Source organism: Anarhichas minor, unplaced genomic scaffold (assembly GCF_050575085.1).
Source record: "Anarhichas minor isolate MPS153535 unplaced genomic scaffold, ASM5057508v1 ptg000004l, whole genome shotgun sequence".
NCBI lineage: Eukaryota > Metazoa > Chordata > Actinopteri > Perciformes > Anarhichadidae > Anarhichas > Anarhichas minor.
In genome coordinates, this window is record NW_027466450.1 from 12956175 (window position 1) to 12983330 (window position 27156).

Genomic DNA, 27156 nt, shown 5'->3' on the forward strand with positions numbered 1-27156 from the left:
AATGTCTCTCTTTATTGTCAGAATCTAGGTTAGGACACCCGCTGTGAGAAGGAGCGCACATGCTCGCCTCTCTCACTTCACTAAGACCAAAACAAACATGCGTGCTTCTTTTATCTCCGTTCTGTATCTCCTATCCCCTCTTTTGGCTTTCACGAAAGCATCTTTTCTTTTGGTTTTCTTTGCAGTCTCCTGCCTCTGACTTCTAGCACTTCCTTTCATTCTTCACATACTTGACACTAGTCTCCCTTCTCTTACTAGCAGCAGCGAAAGAGCATTTACACTTCAGCTATTCAGATGTTCTGTTTCTTTGTGTGTGTGTGTGTGTGTGTGTGTGTGTGTGTGTGTGTGTGTGTGTGTGTGTGTGTGTGTGTGTGTGTGTGTGTGTGTGTGTGTGTGTGTGTGTGTGTGTGTGTGTGTGATACAGAGTGTTCTTCACTCAGCTGTGTCTCCTTCTTTCTAAGCTTTTCAGCTGATGCCTTTTACACGGCTCTGTAGAATGTTTGTACAAACCTTTGCTCAAACAAAGCACGGCTGTTGGCTCAAGTGTGAATCCCTTTGCATGGCCGACTGGTGGTGGGAAAAAATAGCTGCATCCTCTAATCACCCTGCATGATATGCTCACACTCGATCACAAACAGTGTTTAGGTGTATGGGTACACTCTCAGCCCATAAGAACCCACAGAGGATATAAAACAGACTAAATGGACCGCGTGGAACACACAAGTGTCTGTGCCACCTGTGCCACCATGGTTTCTTAAAGATGAAGGTGCTGACCAGAACTATTAAGGGTTCTTTGGGTTGTCCTCAAAGGGGAACCCTTTTTGACTCCTGGTAGAGAATTCTGAAAGGTTCGACTTGGAACCATCTCAGAGGGTTCGACCTACAACCCAACATAAAGGGTTATACTTAGAATCATCTTCGAAAGGTGCCAACCAGAACCCCCTATGAGAGGTTCTGCAGAGAACCCTTCTCAGGTGTAGTGGTTTCACCCAGAACCTCTCTGGAGGTTCAAACCACAACCATTCCACCTTCCAAGGGTGCTAACAGGAACCCACCCAGGAAGTTCTGTCAAGAACCTTTTTATATTCCAAGGGTTTCATCTAGAACCCACCCAGGTAGTTCTGTGAAGAACCTTTTTATATTCCAAGGTTTTCATCTAGAACCCACCCAGGAAGTTATGTCAATAACCTTTTTATATCCCCAGGGTTCCATCTAGAACCCACCCAGGAAGTTATGTCAATAACCTTTTTATATCCCCAGGGTTCCATCTAGAACCCACCCAGGAAGTTCTGTCAAGAACCTTTTTATATCCCCAGGGTTTCATCTAGAACCCCCGAGGACCAGGCTAATGTGGTGGTGCAGTACAACCCACAACAATCATGGGTCACAGTCACAGTTTTTGTGGGCCGGGTTATGCATGTTCCCCTTAACACCTATACTTACCTAACTTCTTCTTCCATAAAGGGTTCTTTGGGTGAAAAGTGTTATTCATGGGACCCTTAAGAACCCTTGAAAACCCCTTTTCTTCAAAAAAAGGTTCATCAGAGGCAGATGGTTGTGGTTAGAACCTCAGCCCTTAAGAAGAAGCCGTTAAGAACCCTCATTTCTAAGAATGTAATTACTGTAACTGCCTTTCATTGACGTTAATGATTTGGGCAAAAAGAAAGTAGCAATGCCTTGCAGTATACAGCGATGGAGTTCAATAGCACGCGAGCTACAGCCTCTTTAAAAGCTCAGCATGATTACCGTCATGAGGTTAGGATTTATTGTGAGCTTGTTGTATTGAACTGCATTAGTTTCAGGTAATTATGCCGAATAATACCGAGCGCATTTGTGCATTTAGTGGTGTGCTTGGGCTTGCAGGGCATCCCCTGTCAATAGCTTGATGGTGAAAGCTGTTAGCAACATCAAAGAGTTGCATCCATGTTTCCCTCTTTTTTTCTTCGGAGTGGAAAAGAAAGGATAACAAGAGAGGAAGATAAAGGCAGATGGATAAGAGACTGTACCTTAAAAGCCTTTTGGGGCTTCAGTATTGATGCTTTTAACATTTCAGAAGTGGACCACTCTACATTTTCTTTTCCCCCTCTGATCTTTTTCTTCTTCTTCTTCTTTTTCTCCTCTCGTGTCCTTTGCTCTTTCGCTCAGTTCTTCTCACTGTATTCATCCCCAGCCAGCTCGCTCTAATCTCTCACTTTAGGCAGCTGCTCTTTTCATTCAGTAACTATCCAAACACCCCCTTTATCTGTGATAAGTACGGCTCTACACAGGTTCCATGCTCCTCAGCACCAGCGCTTTGGTTGTCACAATACCTGGATTTCTAACTTTGTTACACGTAAAGGCTTTTCCTGTCTATTTTACATAACTGTGGATCCTTTCCCAGTGATTTATATCACATTAAAGGCTAGATTTACTATACTGTATATTTAACTATTCAGTTTGTTCCTTTGATTGATTAGATTTATCAATTATTTAGATTTTAAGAGGTTAACATCGTTATAACACATGTAATGTATGCGAGGCGTCCAGCTGAAGCTATATTTAAAGTCCCGTCCGGAGTAAAAACAACCAAACAGTAAAAACGGCTTCAGGGTAATGTATTGCAGAAATGTTTGACTGTATCTTAAAACAATGTTTGTTTTTTTGAGAGTAATCTGATTGCACTATGTCACGGGCTAATGGGGTGTGTGCTGCGAGACAGCCAGGGGAGGGGAAGGGGGCGGGGGGGGCCCCACAGGACCTCTGACTCTTTGAAGAGTGATGCGTCCCGGGCTGGAATTGGGGAGAAGCCGGGGCGGAAGGCAGGAGCTCGTGCTCGGTGGGGGGTCAAGAGGAAGATGACAAGAGGGGATTTATTACCCGCACAGCACCGTTGTGTCTTCTTTGTTGTTTGAGTGGAGGGCTGAGTCTATATGCAGACAGGCGGATACAAAGAGGAGCACTGAGAACCACACAGAAGCTACATACATATGGATACATGGTAATGGCTTCGTACAGTTTTCTACACACAGAAGACAAATAAATGCAAATTCAATTCGGAAAAGATAATACATGCACAAAGAGACCCATCAACACATTATTACAGGGCCCTCGGAGGGGCTCGGTGTCGGCGTGACTGTCGTTGCCACACACACAGTAAGCAGTGCTAAAGACAGTTACACAACCCGATGGGCCGTGGGAAATGGGTTCCCCTCCTTCACCTTGATCCTCCACTGTCTTTTAAATGTCTCCCTGGTTCTCCTCTTTAATCTACCTCCTCGACATCTAATTGTGTTTGAATAGACGGCTACAGAGCCCTCGCTCACTCCTCGGGCTCATCGCTCCGTTTAAATCCACAGACATGAAAACACAAAAGGTTCAAAGATGAATTAAAGGGAACCGTAATTTCCCCAAACTATCAAACATTTCATCAACATGTTTTTATGTTTGTAAGACATCAACTCAGGTTTTTAGTACAATAATTGCGGCTGCTTTTAGAAATGGGGTCGTCGGTAGCCGTCCCTGACCATTGTGTGTCTGTATGAGAGGCGTTTTGATTGTAGTTGGTGTTTGTGTCCTCCCTGTTTCAGGATCAACACGGGGCGTCACCCAATCGCTCATTTGACAGCTCCTCTGGTCTGTCGGGCCCGGTGGGTCCAGTGAACGGCCTGACGAACGGCCCCAGTCACTCTCCCATGGTGAACAACACTCTCTATGCATCTAATGGTGAGTTCTTTCTCATCGGGCAGACATGACGTTTACATACAGCATGGATTAAGTGTCGATGGTTTTCTTGCCCTGTCCTCTCTCTCTGTCTCTCCTGGTCTGTGTATATCAGGTCACCTCAAACACAGTATGTGTTGGAGGAGAGGGCTGTTCATGCCGAGTCATCAAAGTACTTGCGGTGAAGACGATTTTCTTAAAGAAAAGAAAACAGCAAAACTCGTGCATAGAAGAAGTTCATCATTTTTAGATTGAAAACAGGCTTCTCTACAAAAGCACATTTAAATTCTTCAAACTAAGGTATTTAGAAACTGGTATCAGTACCAAACCTCAGGTGTTGTATTGGACTTCTGCCTCCACTTTCAGGGCTGTTTCTACTTGAGGCGGTGGCAGAGATGGCCAGACTTTACTGGGAGAACCCTGCATGCTTTCACAAAAACGCTCACCACTAATTGCTTGTTTCTGATACGTTTTCACCCTCAATGAACACACACACACACACACACCCACACACACGTGTATGTTACAGTGTAGAAAAGCTACACAGGCACAATTCCCCCCTATAAAACCGTTCCCTACATTTTCCCGGACTGGAAGTTGAATCCAGCTGATTGTGACCCTGTTCCTTATCTGATTGAACCTGAACATGATTCACTTTTCTATTATTGTGTTTCTCTGTTGTTGTTGTTTTTTTGCCATTGAAGCAGCATCAAAGGTGGGCAGATCATTTGCAATAAGTTCAACAAATCACTGAATAAGTTTCATAATCATGAAAAACAAACAATGTCTGCAAGATAAGACAAAGTAAAAACAAACACAAACAAAACAGATACGATCGCCAGCTACACGGCATCCTTAATTAGAGACTATTTTCCATTTCATTTCCCTCCCTGCTTCTGTTTCCCTCTCATCTTTCTCAAGGTTGTTCTGTTTGTTAGTTATTGCTCGGTTTGGCCTGTTATGAAGAGTTATTTCTGTTCCTGCTTCATATAGCTCTGTCTCGCTAACTCAATCTGTTCCCACTCCTATATCATCTGTGTGTGTGTGTGTGCGTGTGTGTGTGTGTGTGCGTGTGCGTGTGTGTGTGTGCGTGTGCGTGTGTGTGTGTGTGTGTGCGTGTGCGTGTGTGTGTGTGCGTTAGCTGGCTCTATACATGCTTGTGTTATCCTCCCTGTTTGTATCTTCCTGTATGTGTTCCGGTTTGCTTAAAAAGTGTGTATCTTTGCATATTTGTTTCCGAATTATATCTCAGCCTGTTTAGAAATGAGTTGATGGCTGCTGTGTGTGTGTGTGTGTGTGTGTTTGTGTGTGTGTGTGTGTGTGTGTGTGTGTGTGTGTGTGTGTGTTGGTTCAGGGATTGTTGGCCAGTACCAACAGTGTTGTTTTTGTGTGTGTACTCTGAATCTGGTAAACAGCTCTGACCTTGAATACACTTTGCTGTTCAAATTCACCTCGACCACGGTTTGATTTACATACACACGTGTGTGTGTGTGTGTGTGTGTGTGTGTGTGTGTGTCATACAGTAAGCTCTGTGAGTTGTTGCGGTGCAGATGTTATCGGTTTGAGCACTTGCCAGTATTTTATTCTCCTAATGAACTATTTCACACAGTGAATCCATTTTATTTGGCACCGGAGTCCAAATGAAAACAAAGAAATGATTTCCTTGCAGAAGAATAAATTGAGTTTAATGATTTCCTACGATATGTATTTATGCAGATGTGTTATATTTGCATTTATAGATCAGCCTCTTTATCTCTCATCCATTGCTGCATCTCATTCCGTCTGCTGCGGTGATTCTTCCTCTCGCTCACTTTTCCCTTTTCTCAGCACTTTGTCTCTCTGAACCCCCCCCCCCCCCCCCCCCCCCCCTGTCTCTGGAGAGTTAATCTACTTGATGGGATGAACTAAAAGAAAATACAGTTTTAGTCTAGCTTCAAATATTATTCCATCTTCCCCAATTTTATCAATGAAGCACATTTATTTTGTCCTTATTTAATAAGAGTGTATGTATTTTTAATAAAGGAGCACTTTTTACAGTTTGGAAGACATTTATTAGCAGTCAGGAAAAGTGAAATTGAGGATAGCATCAGTTTGCATTATGGGACATGTAGGATCTAGTGTTTTTGGGAGCTTCAGCCATTGAAGGGAACAAAACTCAGGATATCCATTTCACCAACGCCACATGAGAAACATCGTGAAACAAGTGGTGAGGCTCAGGCAACACAACTACTTAGTTAGAAACAAACATAGTTTGTGTTAAAATAATAATTTAACTACCGTAACTACTGTAAGTAGCGTAAATAAATAACAGTCGCATTCAGCAGACTTTCATAAGTACGGTTACATATCAAGCGTAACAATGTTACTTAACTAGTTCAAAGTCAGCATTTATTTTAGGTTTCACACAGGATATGAGCAGAGGTCTCCTGAGTGGAAGTCTTAAGTTCATCGCACTGCCCTTAAGTGACCTTTTCTGTACTGTGATATCTGAGCCTCTATGTCAATTTAGACCATTCCTTTTTCAATCTGCCTCTGTTACAAATCCTCTAATTTGATGGAAGTTCAATATTAAATGTCAAGAGACCTCCTTTAACCAACTAAAGGATGTACAGCAGTGATGCGATATTCACATGGTTTCATTTGCTAGAAATCCTGTGACCGTTGAGCTACAGTGACTTGAGTCCAATACATATTGCAATTTAATAATCAATCAATCAAAAATGGATATCGGTTTCAGTGTAGAAGGGAGGATTAAGAGTCACAGGCAGTTCATTATTCTGTCTTGGATTGTTGATGTAAGATTACTGTTTAGCAAATTGACTCTGAGCAGAAAGTTAGATTATCTTTAATAATACAGGCCTTTGTTTTTAAGATTTAATTAGGTAAAAGGAATTGTCCTAGGCCCTAGGATTCATGTGTGTTGACATACTGGTGTCCCTGCAGAGAGGAAGGAGATAGTATGGAGGAGATAGGGAGTAAGAGAGAGAGAGAAACACACGTTGTAGACTAATACAGATGGAAGGAAGACAAAGTTGAGGATTCATATATCTGCTATTGGAGCAAACTGCTATTGATCTACTATCCACACAACAAATGCCTTTTTCACTTCAAAGAGTGGGAGTCAGTGAGAACAGATTTGTGTGTGAGTGAGAGCGAGGTGAAAGAAGAATGTGTTTTTGACAGTTCCGCTGATTAAGGTGCCTGCAGTGAGGAGGGAGGAAGTTTAGAAGAAGAAGAAAAAAGAAAAGGCTGGAAACTGAGTGGGAGATAAAATGATTTATGGGAGATCTGAGAGGAGAGATAAATGACAGCCCAAATATCAGATTGCAAGAATGGGACCAGAAGAAAAATAAAGCAGGTGATTAGTGTAGAGAGAGAGATGAGAGAGAGAGAGAGAGAGAGAGAGAGAGATGAGAGGAAGCGATATCTTCAGACGCGGCTGTTTTCCTCTCCAGCTCCGGCGTCTTCACTTTCAGTCGCACGTGCGGATGCAAGCACATGCAGAGGACACACTGCTCGTGCAAAAAAGCGAGCATGTGTTGTGTGGCAGCTATGCACTCTAGAAGTGATGACTGTATGCAAATTGTGCTTGGGTTGGATTGTGTGTCTGCGTATCAGGTTGTCATAGACTCGTTTATCAAGCAGACACAGCCGTATCGCTGAGCTACATCTGCAGCCATACTGCTGCACGTCGCTGTGTGCCTTTTCATCCTCTTTCCGCTCCCTTTGTTTTCACCCTCAGCCGACTGCTTATCTCTCCGTCCATCTCACTCTATCTTTCTCTAGGTTTTATTCTCAAGACCTTTTGTCAGTGAAGCTCTCGAAATAGTTGAGGTTTAACCCCCTTTTTGAAACGCGTCCTCACTCGAAGCACTGCTGCCGCTTTCCTTCACCCATGTGCTCAGTCTCAGTCCTGTGAAACGCTCCAGCAGACACTTTTGTTTGAAAGAGTGCCGGCCAACTGTTTTTGGATTGGCCAGAACGGCTCTATCCTAGCTCATGCCGAGCCTATTTAATCTGGACTGTAGTGTACTGAGACTGTTTCCAGGTTACATAACTCTAGTGTTACTTTCTCTATAAAATAACACTAGAAAGACAGCAAATTATTACCTTTTGCTCACATTTCTACCGTTGTCTTTGCTAAATGAGATACTCGGGATGTGACGAGAGTCGCTACGTTAGTACGAAGTTGATGCCAAAAGTCTGAAAATGTGATTGTGATTGTTTATCTCACAGTACCGCAGTAAACAAAAAGACGCAGTTAATCCATCCCACAGATGCTACATTGTGAACAACACATCTGTGTTTTTTTATTTTTCTTTTAAGATTATTTTTCGGGCATTTAATGCCTTTATTTGATAGCGACAGTGCAGAGAGACGGGGAATGAGAGACGGGGAATGAGAGACGGGGAATGAGAGACGGGGAATGCAGCAAACGGTTGAATGATGTGAACTGTAGATTTGCTGTTCAGAGGATCGTGCGCCCATATACGGCGTGCGCTCTACCCACTCTGCACAGTTCCACTTGGCCATAGATAGGAGCTCACAGCTGAGGGTAGCGGTAGCATTGAGTTACATTACGATGCGTTCAGGCTCTATTCTTTATAAACGAGTATTGGGCGACGGTAAATTATAATATTGTCATGAAGTGTTCGAATGTAATTTTGTAAAATAAAAAAACAAAATCTGTCCACAGCAAGATACATTCTTTTGTTTATTACCATTGTATCAAATTGGGTATCGAGAATTGTGGAGTTTTTTGGGGAATGATAACTTCTACTAAATCTCTGGTGACGCGACATCCCGATGCGTGAAAACAAACTGAGTGTGTGAAGACAGAGACGTTCTCCTGGCCTGGAAGAAGAAGAGTCACGTACTAAATACGCTCATTGTGTATTCTATTGTATTGTGGGGATTTGCTGGGTGTTGAAAAACACGCTTAGCATATGAATGGACGGCGTAGAAATGGGTTTTGCTGTCGGAGAAATATCGGTATTTACTGTCACCAAAATGAATTCAAGCAAATCACGGCTGCTGTGGTCCAGAAAGGACGAGCGCAGTTATTAGAAACGTTCCTGATTTGCTGCGTCACGTCACCACGTCTCAATGCAGACTTGTGTTGTTTTGCTTTTCAGCGACCAATGGGAGTTATTCTTACATGGACGAGGAAGAGGAGGGGGAGCTGTACGGACACGAAACAGAGTTCAGCGGCTCGGCCCAACACTCCTATCTACAGGAAAGGTGTGTGCGCTTGTGTTTGTTTTCTATTGTAAGTCACCATACAGAGTGTTTTACATATGAGTGATACGCAAATATGAATTATTAACCAGAACAAATGATACAAGTGGAAGAAGTAGCAGCTTTGAGTCGTAGCAATGAAAATGGAACGAATAACCGTCTACTCGATTTGTTTCAGAGATAACCGTCGCACCTCCAGCCCGGCCCAGCCCCAGTGTCCTACCCAGAACCAGAGCCAGCGGCAGTTCCAGCACGTGAAAGCCTCGAAGAGCATGGACCTGGGTACGACTCAGAACCAGCAGCACACTGGTGGGGAGACCTTTTCTGTTCATCTGCTCTGCATGGTGGCTGCATGCATCTTATCCTCACAGAAACTTAAATATATCCCCGCCGATGCATGGCTGCTGCACCGACGGCATGCTCCCCCCAAAGCCACATGCAGACGTGTAAAACCACACACATACAGCGCACACAGCTACACATGCAGGTGGGGAACCATTCACGCCTGCTGCATGATTTCTGAAAGTGGAGAGGCGGTTGATTTCCTCTGTGACTACCGCAGCTGCAGTGGCCGGAGGACACTGATTTTACTGTAGGGACGTCAAACTGTGACACTTCTTACATCGACAGTTACACAACTTCTCCCTCTCTTACTGTGTCCAGTCTAAATGTCAATGAGAATGCGTTGCCACTTGTGGAGGATTCTAATTCAGCTTCATTTTCGTCTTTTATTTATGCAAAAAAAAAGACAAAGAATACACAAACCGCTTTGTCACCTGTTGCTCTCTGATTACTGATATTCTGACGCGAGGGCTCAGTGACATTTCAGTGATTGTTAAAAACGTCAACATTAGAAATATGTTTAGTATATGAGCAGTTGTGTCTGCGCTAATGCATACATCTGTTTAATATGACAGCGGATGGCGCAGCACAACAAAAGCATATTGTTTCAAATGCCAGTTCTCCTCCTCAAGCTGGTTCCACCCCCAGATGTGTGTGTGTGTGTGTGTGTGTGTGTGTGTGTGTGAGGGAGAACATTCGACAGAAGAGATGGAGACTAGCTGAATAGCACAGACGTCCATGAATATAAGAGTGACGGTCTGTGCTGTATGTCTGTACAACATCCCTTTTCTATTTTAAACACTTGAACTTTAGTAAATGTGTGACCAACTAATTAGGATTTAATTTGTGATTACTCGAATGATGTGATGTGTTTTCATTGCCAAACCATCAAGCAGCAGTAATAACAGCTTAGTAACAAGTGTCTCTCCCGCTTTCTTTTGTTTTATTATTGACAGCAGAGCAACAAGATTCATCTGTGGTTAACGTGATGTTTTACATCCAGAAATAGTTTTGAGGGGAGGACCTGACTTCTCTGGGGACAAATGGTATCCCTTTGGACCAGCCTGAAATCCTCTTAGATCCCCTCGGCTGTGCTTCTTTTTTCCCAGCCTGTCAGCTCAAAGTTCAGGGGAACAGATTGCTCACACATCACAAACGAGACAAGAGTGCTGGAAGCTAGGAAAGTGGTCACAAGTTTACACTTAAAAAAAGTACCGAAAGCTCATTTAGATTTTACTTTCATTATGAAGGTTCCATCAAAAAAACTTAATGACATCAGCCTTCGATTAATAACACGGTGGGCCTTTTCTCAAAGGCCACAAGCGGGGCTAAGGGCCGCTACACCACCAAGCCGCCGATTATGAGAACTACATTTTGAGAAAATATGAGAATCAGTGCTGTTTGGGCATCAGTCCAATGTGTGTGTTGGCTGTTGTGTTTGTGTTTTTGTCAAAAAGAGATTTAATTTGTGGGCCAGTTACTTAATTTCATTTTTTATTTAATCTGTCCTGATTTCATTGCCAGCCCAATTAAACATTTAAGAATAATTTAAGATTGGTTCCAAATGATGAACTCCCTCTCTGGTTCTTCCCGCTGTATCCATCTTTGTCTCTTTTTCTTTTTCTTTCTCTCTGCCTTCACCTCTGTCGGTGTTTGTCCCTCTCTCTGTCTCTAGGTTTCATTTCACGGGTGTTATTCATGTTTTTTTTACAGCAAATGTGAACAGAACAACGTCAGCTCAGTTCGGGAAAAAGCTATGAAGGTTTCATTTGATTTAATAAGAATACATTTCGAGCTAGTAATTACATTAGTTCAAACTTCATTTTTTGAAAAAGTGACAGCCCCAGTGTGCATGTAGCCCTGACTAATATCATGCCTCCGTGTGCGTCACACACGTGGCATCTGCTGATCTGCTAACGTAGGCATACACACACACACACACACACACACACACACACACACACACACACACACAGTGATCCACAAGCTAGCAGGCTGCTGAAGCAGTCCTGTTGATTCACCGCAGACAGATGCCGTCAGACACACACACGTAGCTTGAATTACACTCTAGGCTTGGTTTTCATTAGACAAGTATTTGCTGGGAGAAGTCATGTTTCTGCTCGGTTTTTGTGGTCTTGAGTGTGTGTGTGTGTGTAGTTGAGTGCTACCAGTCCATGTGCTCCTTGTTGGCATTGGTCTCCTTTGTGGCTTTAGGAAGGGGGGGGAGAAAAAGCAAAAGAGAGACTGGGGGAGAGGCAGAAAGTGAAAGGAGGATTAACAAGGAGCAATGATGGTGAGAACGGTGATCAAAGGAGGGAAAGAGGGAGGAGAATTCGCTGTAACTGAAGGAAAAGTGAAAACATTGGGAAGAGAAGTGAGAGTAAAGTGCAAGAGGTGAGAGGGAGAGATTGAGTGGCTAAAAGAGAGAAAGGGAAGAAGGGAGGGGGGGTATGACAAATGAAGTGAGAGAGAGAAGAGAGGAAGGGAAATGACTTCAGTAGCAGTGAATCTGACTTAACATCACAGGCGAAAAAAGAGCAGCCACCCCGCCATCTCGTGAAACAAGACAGAAAGAATAACAGAGAAGGATCGAGGGAGAGGGAGAGGCTGAGGAGAGGGAGGGAGGGAGGGAGGAATGCAACAAGATCAGAAGTTAGAGAGATAAGGAACACGTGGACAGCAGTTTGATGTTTGCACATTTGACAAGTCTGGCACATGAAATTATAAATGCAGAAGTGAAGAGATGGGAGGAATCCATACAGCAATGGAGAGAGTGAGAGTGTATGCATGTGTGTTAACATGTGTTCCTTTTGTTTCAGTGGCGGATGAGAGCAACGTCGGATCACTGGCTGCAAACTCTGCAGGTACGGCAAATAAACACACCCTCTAACACGGCACATCATCAGTGTCAAAGACAGAGAGACACGGACACGGACACACACACACACACACATTTACAAATTGCTGCCTAATTCTCAAGGAAAGGGTCTGATCCAAAGATAAAAGGATGATGAAGAGCAAAAGAAAGTAGAACAGTAAGAAACAGAAATAATGAAAGTGGTTGCACTGAAGTAAGAAAAGTAAGACAGCAAAGTGTCTTTAAGTTGATAACGTATGAATGTGCTTTAGTGCACACTAAGTTGCTGAATGAATTGCATTATGGGACCGGCCCCACTATCATAAAATAGGACCAAGAAAAAGCATAAGCAGAATATATATATTTTTATTTTCAAGAAAAAAGTGGTTCTTTATCTTTAAAAAATAAATAAATGATGTGAGCAATCAAAACAACCTCATCGTCACTCTGTGTTTGAAGTCACTCCATTATTTACCATGTTCACTCCTCTTTTCTTCCCCCTCTCCAGTTGCTTTTAAATTTCCTCCTGCATCCCTCCTTCTCTGTCTCCTATACACTTGACTCCTATACTCCTCCTTCTAGAAATATCTCCTTCATTTTCTGGAAGTGCAAATGAAAGTAAGGTTTGCAGAAAGAGTGGAGAGAGAGAGAGAGAAGAGAAGGGCGATACTACGGCTACTTCTTAAAGACACTCGTGGACGGGCTTGTTCTCAAGGGTACGACAGGGAAACAAATCAGAATTAGAGAGGACACTCATCTTAAAGGAAAGCACGGGGAAAGGGACACAGAGATAAGTGATGCTTTAAAACATCTCATCTTAGCCTGCACACACTTTTATTTTTCACTCTGCCTTTTACGTCCCTCTATTCCATTTGGAGCTCCTTGAACGTGAGAGCACTCAACCTCATTCCACTCCGTGTGTCTTGCTGTGTGCCACGTTATTGTTGTCCGTCAGTCCAGCATGTTTCCACATTCTGCTGTATCGACTTCTATGTGCCAGGTCCAGAACCATTGTCAAGGGAGCAGGAAAGGTGATATGGGGAGCGTAAAAGACAAGATATGGAAAGAATGAAGGCGAGGGGTTTGAACACTTGTTTTATTGGAGTGAACCCATAATAAAACAAAAAGGCCTTTTATCTTCTAACAGCTGAAAAGATTGGGGGAAACATCTTTTTTTTCCTTTTTCCTTTTGGGTTTCTCATCTGGGCTTTGTAGCTTAAGTGTAACTGTACTCCACATCGTGTTCTGCGTGAGCCAAAGCTCGGGACAGAGGTTAAATGTGTTCTTGACAAGATACAGTGACGTAAAAAGGGAAGGCAGGGGAACATCTCGCACAGGAAAAGAGGATTACTTCAGAGGGACTGAAATGGTAAACATGGAGAGGTAAAGAAGAAACTCTCACGTCATAGATCATGTTGCATATTCCTACAGCTTTCCTTTTGATTGACGGCAAACTCAATCCTGTCGACATTTGCATGGCTCTGTCCGCCGTCAGAAAACTGTCAAAAGGAAAGACCCTGAACAACTGTGAATTGCGTCCAGTTGTAAAATGAAATCGGTCTCATTGTCAATGACTTCCCCTCGTGTCGTCTCTCGTGAACAGATCTGAGTGAATTAAATAAAGCAGGCTTGGGGAAATACGGCTGGTGATTTGAGATGAACAGGACAGCAACGGTATACAGCATGGACAGATGAACTTGTTAAAGGAACCCCGGGGCAAACATTTGTTGTTGGGCTCCAATAGCACCCTCCCACCCCCTCCCCCCCACCTCACGGAAATGTATTTAGAAATATCCACCAAGTGAGCTAAACTACAGTATGTTTAAATGTTAAATACAGGGACCCGCTACAAGACAGGTTCACAATGTCTGGGGTTTCAGGGTCCATGTCTTTATTTCCAGACTTTATTATTATTATTTTTTTATTTCTCAATATTTTTCCCTGTACCTGTTGCTTGTCAACGTGTCTCCTGTTTTACAAGCCCACAAAGCCCAGAGAGCTGTTAAAGAGAGTGTGTGCCTGGCAAGCGTGAGACTTTGTTCCAACCCACTTTCCTCCGCTCTAATGTATTTTTTATATCTCATAAAGACGACAGACAGCTGCATGGACTTTGGTCGAGAGAGGGGCGGGGTCCTGGCAAGTGAGGACTTTAAAGACAATGACTTCTGGGAAAGGTTTTTTTCACTTTCAGCAATGGTCTTTCCCTCCACATCCCAAGAAACCACTATGCGACTGCACCGCAACCACACACACACACACACACACGAAACTATTACCGTTAGGGTAATGTTATGGTAATGGAAAGTCTCCATCATCCTGTGGAAAATGTGAACCTTGGAAGATTTCATATTATATTATAATTTTGCAGAATCTGAGATGACCGAAATGGGAGACCATTTTATATATAGCGTGTGTGTGTGTGTGTGTGTGTGTGTGTGTGTGTGTGTGTGTGTGGAAACCCTCTCTGAAAATGAGCAGGTTTGTGTGACTGAGTGTGTTTTTGTGACTAAATGCATTTCCCGAGTGCAGAGGCTGAAGCTGAGTGGATATTTCAAACTCCCCTCAGTAAACGAACAAAAAGCAAACATACTTGTCACTCACATACTGCATTAATACTAACACAGGATAAGAAATTGTGTGTGTGTGGCTTTGTGGTCACATGTCTCACATTCTCTGTGGTGGCACAGAGGAACCAGAGCTCAAGCGTTGCAGTAATGAATCAAATCAGCTGTGGAAGTTAGAAACACGTGAAATACAGTCAGAGCGATAGAAGAGATGCTTCAAGATACATGCTAATAGGACATCATTCAAGTCACTGTCATAACATTCAGTGTACATTCAGTACACTTGAATATGTATATATGTATCGGTCCGTATTGTTCTTGAGTTGAGACTGATTCTCTCCTGAAGCCACTTCAAATAAGACGGTACAGTCAAAGGCTTTCTGCTGACGGGACATAAAACAAACGGTTGCAGCTGCGTTTCTTTCACCGGGTTTTCCTTTGGCGACGGGGACTACTCTGAGCTCTGTGTGTGTGTGTGTGTGTGTGTGTGTGTGTGTGTGTGTGTGTGTGTGTGTGTGTGTGTGTGTGTGTGTGTGTGTCAATGTATTAGAGATGTTTCCTTGTGAAAATACACGGTGAGCAATGCATATCCACAGGAATGATGAAAAGCATTTCAGGAGAAAGTGAAGATGTGTGTGTGTGTGTGTGTGTGCGTGAGTCAGAGGAGTGTGCGAATGTCTTCAGTTATGCAGTTCTGCAAGTTATGCATGTGTGTGAGCGTCTAACAGTTGCACTGGTCCTAACACAGGCGCTTCCACTGGTAAAATGCTCTCATGTTGTGAAATGATTCGTCTATACTTGTGAGTAAACTGGTGTTACGAAAATACTCAACAGTCAAAATGCTTGTCTGCTTCTGTTGAAGTTTTCTGTTTGAATGCGTTTGTATTGCTGTATTGTGGTTCCTCCAACCCACCACCACCGACTCTCTCTCTCTCTCTCTCTCTCTCTCTCTCTCTCTCTCTCTCTCTCTCTCTCTCTGTGTGTCAGTCTCTTGCTCTCTAGCTCACTCTCTTCCTTGCCAACGCCATTCAGGCTTAGAGGCTGACAAACAGGCTGAGGAGCTTAGAACGAACAGCATCTCTCTGAAAATGTGTGTGTGTGTGTGTGTGTGTGTGTGTGTGTGTGTGCATGCCGGGGGGGCCGGTGTGATGCCGAGGCAGGCTGGTGCAGTCCATTGTCTGAATCTCTCCCTCGTGGAACTTTGACTTTGACTACGACAGTCACACACGGACAAGACTCTGCCAACAACTGTGTCTTTAGAGAGCCACATCTCTCTCTCTCTCTTTCTCTGTTTCTCTCTGATTGTCTCTTAATTTCTCTCCCGTTTCTTTGCTTCTCTGTATCACCCCCTCATTGTTTCCCCGTCTCTCTGGCTCTCGCAGACTTTGCTGTGGATTTAACCTGAAAGCCACCTTGTTAGGCTGATGTGGATTGATGGATTCATTTGTCCGCGTGGCTTTGTGCATGTGTGCGGACACCACTCGTCGCTGCTAGACACACACACACAAAACGGCTGAACTAAGCAATCCCTGCTTCTCCATCCTTTCTGCCTTCATACTTCACTTAGTGTGGATCTGTGTGTGCTTGATCTTGAATACCTTTTGCTGGTGCATGCGTTTTCGTCTGTACTCTGTCAGATGTGTTTAGCGCACACTGACGGTTGATCGTCTTCATGTGTGCTCTGGGCTGCCTCTCTTGTATATTGAATGCCCTCTGACCCCTCTCCATCTCCCGCAGTAAGCCAATAAAGGTGAGCAGTAATCAGGAGATGGTCAGCGCTGTCGTTTCTTGCTGGTACAGCCATTCGTCTCCATCAGGCTGTAGACACTGATCACTGACATGTACTTAACTGTACATTGTATGATGCATGAGAGCGAGAGAGAGAGCCATTTGTTTCTGTCCTGGACTAATCAGTTAAATTCCCTTTGATGGATTCATTTTGGAAGAGTTGTGTCGTCTGTGGAAAGAGAGTGTGTGTGTGCTTGTTTGTGTACAAGAAATATACTGTTTCCTGTAACTGTAGTACACTACAGGACACTGCATGTACTCTAAATGTGTACATTCCCGTGCACACACTCCTGTTTGTCTCTCCAAAATGGGGGCATGCCAATAGCCATCTGCTGTAATACACTGACTATGGATAAGAACGTCACACAACCAAAACTCCTACATGAGAATATCAGTATAGTACGTGGAATATCCGGTTAAGATGCATTATCTGGCTTAAAGATATAGAAAGGACACATTAACTACTGTTGGGAATCAGGACCGGTTCCTTGTTGTTGGGATATTTGCATTATATCTGCTGAGTATTTCTTGTTTATTTGTTGCTGTTCAGTGCAGCAGCACCTGCAAACACTAAAGTCTGAGGCCGAGGAGGATGTCACATGACTGCACAGTTTATGATGCCCGTTCAATTATTATGGAGCCCTGGGGGATAGCAAAACCTCATTTCATCTGCTACACACACACACACACAGACATATAATATGCAAGAAACTGTTGCTCACAGGAATGATCTTCCCTCCACAGCCGTGGATGTCACTGCAGATGCAAACACTCTCGTAGACTCTCACTAGTACCTCATATGGATGCACACAAGTTGAGTAATGCACATCATGTTATGTTGAATTGGGTAAATTGTCCTGTGAAACATTCACTGATTGCATAAAAAGAATGTTTTTCAAACAGAGCGCGAGGGAACTTCCACTGACGGGACGGTGAGAGAAGCCAAATTCTCTCCTCGCTGAAAAACAAACCAAAGGGTCTGGGTGTGTGTGATGTAGAAATAGAAAGCAGCAATGGAGTTGCATCTCCTTATGAGAGCTTCTGAAGTGTGCTTTGGTGGACTAGAAAGAAGTTGGTGCTGTTGTCGAATCTGCTGGCTTTGTTGCTGCAGCCTGCTGCCAAGCCGCTCCTTGGTGTAATTTTGACTTTCAAAGTAGCCCATTGCCTTCCTGCCAACGAAATAGCCTTGGGATAGCTTGGCGTTTCTCTCTCTTTGTGTTTTGTATTCAATTTTATATTTCTTCTCTCCCACTCTCTTTCTCTCTCTCTCTCCCACTCTCTCTCTCTTTCTCTCTCTCTCTCTCTCTCTCTCTCTCTCCCCTCCCCTCCCCTCCCCTCTCTCTAACTCTCTCTCCCCTCCCCTATCTATTTGTCACTCCCATCCTCTCTCCTTCACTCACATTCTCAGTCTCTTTGTTTCTCTTTCTATAGCATCCTCTCACGGTGTCTGTTTTTCTCTGCCAACGCCCCACTCTCACACCCTCTCCCTCAATCTCTCTCTCTCTCCCTCAATCTCAATATCTCAATATCTCTATCTCTCTCTCTCTCTCTCTCTCCCTCAATCTCAATCTCTCTCTCTCTCCCTCAATCTCAATCTCTCTCTCTCTCTCCCTCAATCTCTCTCTCTCTCAATATCTCTCTCTCTCTCCCTCAATCTCTCTCTCTCTCTCTCTCTCTCTCTCTAAAAGCAGCTTAATTCTATCATCTTACAGTTGGACGGAAGTAATTACATTTATGACACAAATCCTGCTACTCACAGCAAAATACTGTGTGTGAGTGTGTGTTAGAGTATGTAGATGCATGCTCATCACCCAGTGTCTGTGTGCTTGTACTTACATATATGTGTGTGTGTGTGTGTGTGTGTGTGTGCCGTTCATTCCCTGATAACACAGCCCAACACCACTAAGCTATTTATAATACTATTTATTTCGTCCTACTACCCGGCTTTCTGCAAACGGACACGTTTGGACTCGGGGGTCGCAGTGTGCGTACACCAGTGTGTTCAATCGCCCTCAAACCTTGTAGATCCCCAGTGGAAGACGAACCTGGACCCTGCCTGCTTACACTGAACATGAATGGCTAACATCACACGCGTACTTTCATATGGAATGTATTAATCTAGAGAAAGCAATGCGTGACTAAACACGGACAAATCTAAGCATGTCTTTGGAGCCTAAGTATGGCGGATTACGGATTCATTGTAACTGAAATAGGAACGTCAGAGGCTGGTTTAACTTTGAGGTTGCCTCTGTTTTGAGAGTGTTGTTGGCAACTGCAAACATGTTGGCTTGTAGAGTCTTCTGATTAGAGTGTGAATAGAAGGAATAATACATCAAACACAATCCTGGACAATTAATGTGGAGTTTTTTCATGCTATTGGTGGCCTCGGCTCAAATGTTACTGGCAGCTCTAATCCGCGGCCCTCAGAGTTTTCAAACAGCGGATCATCTATTTAGAATACACGCCACTCTCGGCCCCAGAATAGACTATTTCTTTCTCTTTTTTTTTTTTGCATATGGCATGTCTCTTAAAATACATTTTCTTCTGAGATTGAAGAGCCTGCTGTGCTCTTTGGCCAAGCATCTAATAACGTTCTGGCTGCGTCCTGCTTCAGGCTGATGGCCACAGTCCTGGTAAGCTTCTGGAAGTTATTAAGCCGGTCACCAGTAGTCATAACAAACACAGACGCTTCCATGCAGATGTATTTCATGTTATAATGAAGTTAGTAACACCCTGTAATACCCTGGGACATATATGAAAAAGCTCAGCAGACCCTGTTGACCTTGACTTCTTTTTTTTGATCAAGATGGGGAGAAGAAAAGATCTGGTTACAGAGAAGAATGCTGTGGAGGCTTTGCTACTGTAGATACTGGGCTTGAATTTGATTACATCTCCTTCACTTTTGACATGCTGTGGGAGGAAAAGTGAGTATTTCCCTGATGGTACATAGAGACCCTGCTCTTCCTGTTCTTTTGACAAGAAGTTAAATCGCAAAGTAGCCAGAGTTTAGAAATGACATCCCCGCTCTGTGTGGGACGGATCTAGACTTGATTCATAGATGCATACTGGGATGGATGGTGCTGTTCTTACAGTTGGTGCTACTAACAAAAAAACCTCTAATCTCATATCAGTTAACTCTACCAAAAAAGCTCCAGAATCAGACGAGTCTCAGGTTTGAGTCCATGTAGATCCATCACACAGCACCTGTATTATGTTTACCTCTCATTATGTATCTGAATGTCACGCACACCGTGCTTATGGATGGGAGTGTCACATGTCACGGCCCTCGTCGGTCTCCTCTCCTAGCAGCAGACTTACATTATGTATGTGCATACATTCTCTGCACGGTATTACTCTTTATGTGTGTGTGTGTGTTTGGTTAATGGTTGTTTAAATAGATGTGGAAGTCACATCAGCCCTCTCATCTCCTATGCTTTGATAAAAAACACACACACACACACACACACACACACACACACGTGTGTGTGTGTGTATAGAGAATCATTAGCTAAAGTGATGCAGGTTTAGCTATCATGAATCACAGTGGCATCATATCGACAAGCCAGAGCCAGCAAGGCATCCAAAGTGTGTGTGTGTGTGTGTGTGTGTGTGTGTGTGTGTGTGTGTGTGTGTGTGTGTGTGTGTGTGTGTGTGTGTGTGTGTGTGTGTGTGTGTGTGTGTGTGTGTGTGTGTGTGTGTGTGTGTGTGTGTGTGTGTGTGTTACCAGTATTTTGAGCTGGCAGCAAGCCCAGCCTTTCTCCCTTCCTCCCCATTTCTCTCTGTCTCCCTCTCTGCCACCGTGGTATTCCCCTGAGGAAACTTAATTTGCTCTCTTCCTGTCGTTGCTCCTCTCCTCCCCCCTTTTTCTCCCCATCTTGCCCACCATCAGTGACTCCCCTGTTTGAGGTGTCACACAGTGACAAACCAAATTGGAAGCACACATTACCTCCGCTCCCTCTTTTGTCTTACAATCTGCAATCCTCACAAGAGGTGGACGCCTCACAGTGGGCTTGAGGCTGAACCTGATCCAACTTCAGCACTCGGCATGTCATTAGCTTTGGCTGGGTCTCTGCAGCAGGATGGCATTAATCGCTAGAGAGCCTGCGTAAGGCAATGTTTTTTTACACCACTTGTGGACTTTACGTACTGTGAAACTGCTGCTTCTTTACCTTAAATACCTCCACCATTGCTTCTTCTCATCCGTCCTCCTCCACATCATCCCTTCTGCTGGATCCCTCCCTCCCTCAGTAATATCTCTCACGGTATACTTGTGATGATGGATGGAGAACTAGCAACAGTGAAGCAGACCTCACATCCATCACAACCTCAACGACGGCATAGTTAACTGCATCACTGTATTTTTTTCCCCTGGCTCTGCTCTCCAGAGTTCAGCCATGTCGCGGTCTTTCTGGCTCCGAGCCACTGTCTCCACAGGCTTTTTAAACCAATCGGAGCAAAGCACAGCACGGTAAACCTGTTTGATCAGACCTGGAGTAAAAAGACACTCGTCTGTCTACATGCAGAACAGGTGGTTTGTCTTCTGTTTGTAGCAGTATATTTGATAGCAGTAACACATTCATGGACATTTTAGTTGAATTATAATTATGTTTCATGAAAAATGGATAATAATCGTCATTTTGATGATCTCAAAAACCCAAAACCATACCATACCAAGTCCCCTGTAGCAGCAGCCAAACAAAGCAACCTGACAGAGGCATATCTCTTACCCTTTGTCTCCGTCTCTGTCTTCTTCCCTGTGTCTCTCTCTGTGTCCAGCAGCTCCATCGACTCCTGTGGAACTCGGCCCCACCCTCGGCCTGAAAAAGTCCAGCTCCTTGGAGAGCCTCCAGACGGCCATGTCAGAGGTTAACAGAAAGAACGAACTCCTCCCCTTCCATCGACCTCGCCCAAATATGGTCAGAGGAAGAGGCTGCAACGAGAGCTTCCGAGCAGCAATCGATAAGTCCTACGATGGGCCGCCTGAAGAAGATGAAGGTAAGGGATGGAGGGTGTCAGTCCGTTAAGATGGGGACGTGTGTGTGTGTGTGTGTGTGTGTGTGTGTGTGTGTGTGTGTGTGTGTGTGTGTGTGTGTGTGTGTGTGTGTGTGTGTGTGTGTGTGTGTGTGTGTGTGTGTGTGTGTGTGTGTGTGTGTGTGTGTGTGTTTAAGGTAGCGATAAAGATGCACACTTTATCACTATTTCACACTGAAACGTTTAAATATGTCCCACATCTCTCAGTGACGTCCCAGTAGCTGTTTTTCTGTTGACAATGCAAAAATGTGTGACTCATATGCAATGATCACATACATCTTTAGTGCCTCAACATGGATTTCTCTCTCATGGCGATTGATGAATACTCATTGCTTATTTTCAGTGTGTTCCCCGATAACAACCTCGGCTACTATTTCAAAAAGCCACTAGTGATCTCAGCGCAGTTCAAGACCGCTGTCAAATCTCATTAGTTCAGTGAAGAACAACCCAGAACGTTGGCTAGCAAAGCACGACTCGGGCATTGCCAGAAGAACGCCATTACTGTCAACACGTATGAAGCTAAGCAGCAGCGTTGCCTTTTCAACACGTGATTCAATTCAGATCTGAGCTTTTAGCTTTAAATATTTATCCAGGAGCTGAATTGTAGCTTCTTGTTTTTGTTTTATTTGTTTCACCGGGAGGTGCAGTCCAATTCCCAGCTGTGTTATTAGCAGCGAGCTCTTATCAGTCACCACTAGAGTAATGAGTCGGCTGTTTCAGATCACTACATTCACACAGGATAGGACTAATAGGGCATGTCAACACCACACACACACACACACACACACACACACGCACGCACACACAGTGGCCGCATCTGTCACCGTCTTTCTAAATGTTCAGCACTTCCAGAGCTGCTGTTAATTGACAGGAAACGGTTCTCTGCAGCGCCCTGAGGATCCCTGTCTTTCCTTCTCTGCTTCTCTCTGCCTGTACCTTTGCTTGGGCTTAAACGGTATCTTCACCGCAGTGTTAATGTAAATGCTGCTCAGCTACTATTTGTGCGTTTTTGACTGAGTGGTAGACTGCTGGTGATCAGGAAGGCAACCATCGCTAACGTTGTGACAGTGAATATTTAGTCCGGGGTGCATGAGTAGCTGATGTATTGTGTGGGTTCCGAGCTAACTGCAGCGCTTCACAGTTTCCAGTGAATTTAGTTGTCAAGAGGACGATTCAACAGAGGCTTTGAGTCATTGGCTTTGATGCCTCATGTCAGCTGGGATGGATTATAGAGCTAAATGGCTCTTTCTGTCACTCTCTCTCTCTGTCTTTTTTTTTATATATATACACTTCTTATGTCTCCTTATTCACACACCGTACCGACAATCAGTCGTAAACAGAATATGAGGCGCATGGTTAAAATATGTCACAGCATCAATGTTGGCTGTTTGCACACACACACACACACACACACACACACACACAATTACAATACCATTCGGTTGTTAGACAGCCTTTGTAATTAAGTCTGAAGTGAATGTCTACACAAGGTTAAATCTCAATTGAAGTAACTAATTTGGTTTGTTTATTTTATAAAATCTGACAAGTGGTCTCCGTGCGTGTGTGTGTGTGTGTGTGTGTGTGTGTGTGCTTGTGTGTGTGTGTGTGATCATTGTAATTCAAGACCAGGCCTCCAGTCTGTCGAAGAAGTAATGAGGCATCAAAGTTTACGCTTTAAACGTCTTCTCTGTCTTATTCCTAATTATTTCACTGTAACGTTAATAAATCAGCCACGGGGGTGTTGAGGAGGAAAAGTTCAACATTATGTGCCTGTACGTATGCTAGCTCTTCAGTTGTGAACATGTACATCGTTGTTTTTCTTTTTGTTTGTATGCATGCTTGTGTCATATCTGAATCTGATATGTCGTGTTGTTTTAATCAGGCTTTCAATGATACATCTTTCATTAGGTTTAGCACTTCCATGACGCATCTCATTGGTAATGCTAGTTTACAAAGAGTCATCATTACATCAACTTAAAGTCATCCATCCACAGTTGTTAGTGTTGATCATTTGAGTGTCTTTGTGTAAACATTTGATTTAAATCTAACAAAATGGTGAAAGTGGACACAGCACAGTGCAATCACTTTCTTTAACTTTAACTTTTGCTACTCACACTGTAAAACACTGTCTCCCCCCCCCCCCCCCCCCCCCCCCCCCACTCCCTTTAACCCCCATCTTTCTTGTCCTCTTCTTCTATTCCCTCTAGATGACGGTTCAGAGCCGAGTTCAGGCCGGGACACCCCTGCAAGTAGTTCATCCCGTCAGGGATTGGAGGATCGGACAGAAGAGAAAGGCAAAAAAGACAAGAAAAAGAAACCGAAAACTAAGAAGAAGGACAAGAATAAGGGGAAAGGAAAGGAGAAGGAGAAAAAGAAAGCAGGGGAGCCTGAGGAGACGGAGAAGAAGAGCAAGAAAATAGGCTTTGGCCTGTTACGGTAAGTAACCGTGTGTATGTGTGTGTGTGAGAGTGTGTGAAAGAGCAGGTGAGATGATTATTGTTGGTCGTAAGCATGCGTTTGTGGTCAAATGCTAAAATCCCTTCTATCCAGCATGTCATAAACTATTTCTAGTGTGTGTTTGAGGGTCATTTTGTGTCAGATAGAATCAATAGTCTCATTGTTATATGAACATGATATCCAAATACAATGTGTGTTGTAAGCTGTCTTAATCTTCTTTCTTTTAAATATAACCTTAAAAGCTTGAAATTCACATTGACAGCAATCAATGAATCAAACCCACTGGCTGCCTGCACGCTCTCTGTCCGTGCACTAACTGCGCGTCGACAGAGTCCTCCACAAGCTGCTAGCTCGACAGCTGTGAGTGCTAACAATATCCATTATCATTGTTTACATTCGTAATGGTAATGTTGGGCGAGTGCTTTGGAGAAAGTCACAAAATCAGACTAATGGCGTCCGTCATCTACAAAAACCTTTTTGAGTTTGTTTTTTTCACCATCTCTGCTCACCTCATGTGTTCACTCTATATCAGACTAAAATAAACCTTACACATGAACACTGAGGTCTTTTTTTTTTTTTTCTCCATGAAACACTATCTCATAAAGACACACAAAGGCCACTCTGAGAGCGGTGCCCCAATTTCCTTAAGAGGTGGTGCAAATTATCTGTCAGAACTATTTCATGTGATTAACTTTAAACACTATATCTTCCAATGTGAATGGGGCATTCAAGCAGACACACAGCATGAATGGGGCGAAGTGTTTCACTGAACGATTTGTACTTTCCACCTTAATTGCTACCTAACGCCAGGTTGCTTCTGAAAAGGGGGATTTCACGTGACCATTACATAGATTCGGATCTTAAGAAAAACAGCAATTTGATTCTGGAGAATTCGGCCGCTGCCCTTCAAAACACACCGACTAAAGCGGTCTGCGTGAGCCAGAACACAGAGAAACACTTCCAGATCGCAAAGTCCGATTGTACCGCAAAGATTATATCTCGGAATTGCATGTTATTTAAAGCGAAATATTACGCAATTAGAGTACTACGCACGAATTGTACTTGATTTAATAGGTTCTGTGCTGTTTTCTTTGAAAGCCTCCACCTACTTCTTCACCTCTTTTCCACCTTGTTCTCCTCATTCTCACCTCAGTGTGCTTTTGCCTCTAGGTTCAGTCGTTAGTAAGAAGTGTTCTGATGGAGAGCAAAGGTATTTCTATCTGTGATGTCTTAGTCGTGCAGTTGAGAGTGTAAATACTCTTTATACCTAAGCCTGTTTATAATTGACGGGTGTGTGCTGTTTTCTATCAGTGAAATCCATCCACACTGTGGACAGGTCTGTGGATTACTGCGGGTAAAGTTTTTTTGTGGTTTATGTTTTATGGTGTTAGCATAGACCGATGTGTAAGGTATATATACAACCAATGGACCAGCTATGGCACCATGTGATGTATTTCTATGAATGCACAGATTACACACCCGAGGATCTCGATCATTCCCTCTCCGCCTCCGTCCTCCCCCGCGATCCTCTGTTGCCCTTTCACCATTACAGCTCTGACACCCCTGAAGATATTTTTCCTTTTTTTACCTCCTTCACTCTTTCACTCTGTCTTACCGTCTTAGCAATGTTTTAAGTGCTTCAGAGTTCAGGGAAGGTGACGCCCAATCCCTTCGTTCCATGTTCATCCGTCTCTCCTCCACCATGTGTTATTATGGCCCCGACAGCCTATACAACACACTGGAGAATATCTCCAGTTTAATCTAACCGAGTCTTCCCTCTGTGCACCTATCCTTCCTTCCATCCGTCCTTTCAACTCACCAGTAATTCCCCCATCACGGCTCGCCTTAAGTGCCTTAAGAAACCACATAATACACCCGAGGATATTTTAGACCTTTCCTCTACACCCCATCTCTCATCACCATAAGAGGGCCTTGATTAGAGCCCGGAGATAATCTCTCCCTTTCTCTCCTCTCTCTCAATCGAGACATATTTCTGTAACCTCTCTCTCTCTCTCTCTTTTCACACCCCCAACCCCCATAATCTTTGCACTATTTGAAATTTTTTCCTCTCTGGTCTGCTCCCTCCAGCTCCAGCTCCCTATCTGCATTTGATTGCCTGTAATGGAGGTAGACTGAAAAGGCAAATTGGTGCTATTCAGTACAGTTCAATCTAGGGCACGCTGCTGATTTGTCACATTCATCTAAGGCCGGCTTTGATTGGCCTAATGGTCTGGAGGAGAGGAGGTATGGGACGCTCAACCTTACTGCGGGGTGTGTGCTTCTACTGTAGTAAATGTAAATGTACCTCATTGGCTTGTTTCACACGTTTGAAACACAAGATCTCTTCACCACATGCTGCATTCTGTTTCTATGCACCAACTGCAAAGACACACTTTGGCATTGTTACTATGACGTTAATAGTAAGTTCGTCTCTTATGAAAAGAGAGAGGGATTGGAAGTGTAGAGAAGTTGAACGTAATCTCTGTAATGTGCCATTCGCTCTGTTGACCCGGGCATTAGAGTCAGACGGTGAGAGTTTGTTTAGAATGCCCTTTAAAGTGGACAGCTTGCTCGTTCACTCTGTCATCTGAACTGCTGCCACCTGCCAATCAGTCATGCCAATCATCTGTGTGTGCGTGTGTGTGAGGACGATGGTGACCATCCTACCGTCATGAATAATCATGTGGTGATAGAACATGATTGGTCACACCGTCAGATGGTTGTCATATAGCTGGCACGCAGTTGCTGTGAATCTTCCTCAGACACTGTGTGTGTGTGTGTGTGTGTGTGTGTGTGTGTGTGTGTGTGTGTGTGTGTGTGTTTCCAAAATGTCTGCAGTCATGTGACACTTTCCTCTTCGCTCAGACCCGTTGAGGTTGATATTGAAACATTCTGAATATGCATCTTTCACACATACACACGCACCTTCAACCGCAGCTTACCGCTCTACGAACACGATCGACGTGGGTTCACAGCGTGCTTCCAGAGTACGGGGTGTGTGTGTACAAATAGAAATGTGGTAGTCTATGAGGTGAGACTGTGAATGTGAAAGGTCTGTGAGAACCAAAGAGGGGCAGTGCGACATGTTTATGCGATTGTTCATGTGTGTTGTGAAGTATCTGTGGATGCTGTTCATTTTCAGATTTCAAATGGTGTGAATTTATGAGAATCTATGGTAAT

General features: G+C 43.8%; 1 protein-coding gene across 1 annotated transcript in view; it reads left to right on the forward strand.

The window, feature by feature from the left end:
- Nucleotides 1-27156, forward strand: part of LOC142969641 (partitioning defective 3 homolog B-like) — a 171639-nt gene that overhangs the window by 70826 nt on the left and 73657 nt on the right. Inside the window, exons 14-19 of the mRNA XM_076109639.1 lie at nt 3567-3702; nt 8835-8940; nt 9116-9246; nt 12099-12143; nt 21268-21483; nt 23727-23955. Coding sequence (XP_075965754.1) covers nt 3567-3702; nt 8835-8940; nt 9116-9246; nt 12099-12143; nt 21268-21483; nt 23727-23955 — 863 coding nt within the window. The remainder of the gene's footprint in view (nt 1-3566; nt 3703-8834; nt 8941-9115; nt 9247-12098; nt 12144-21267; nt 21484-23726; nt 23956-27156) is intronic.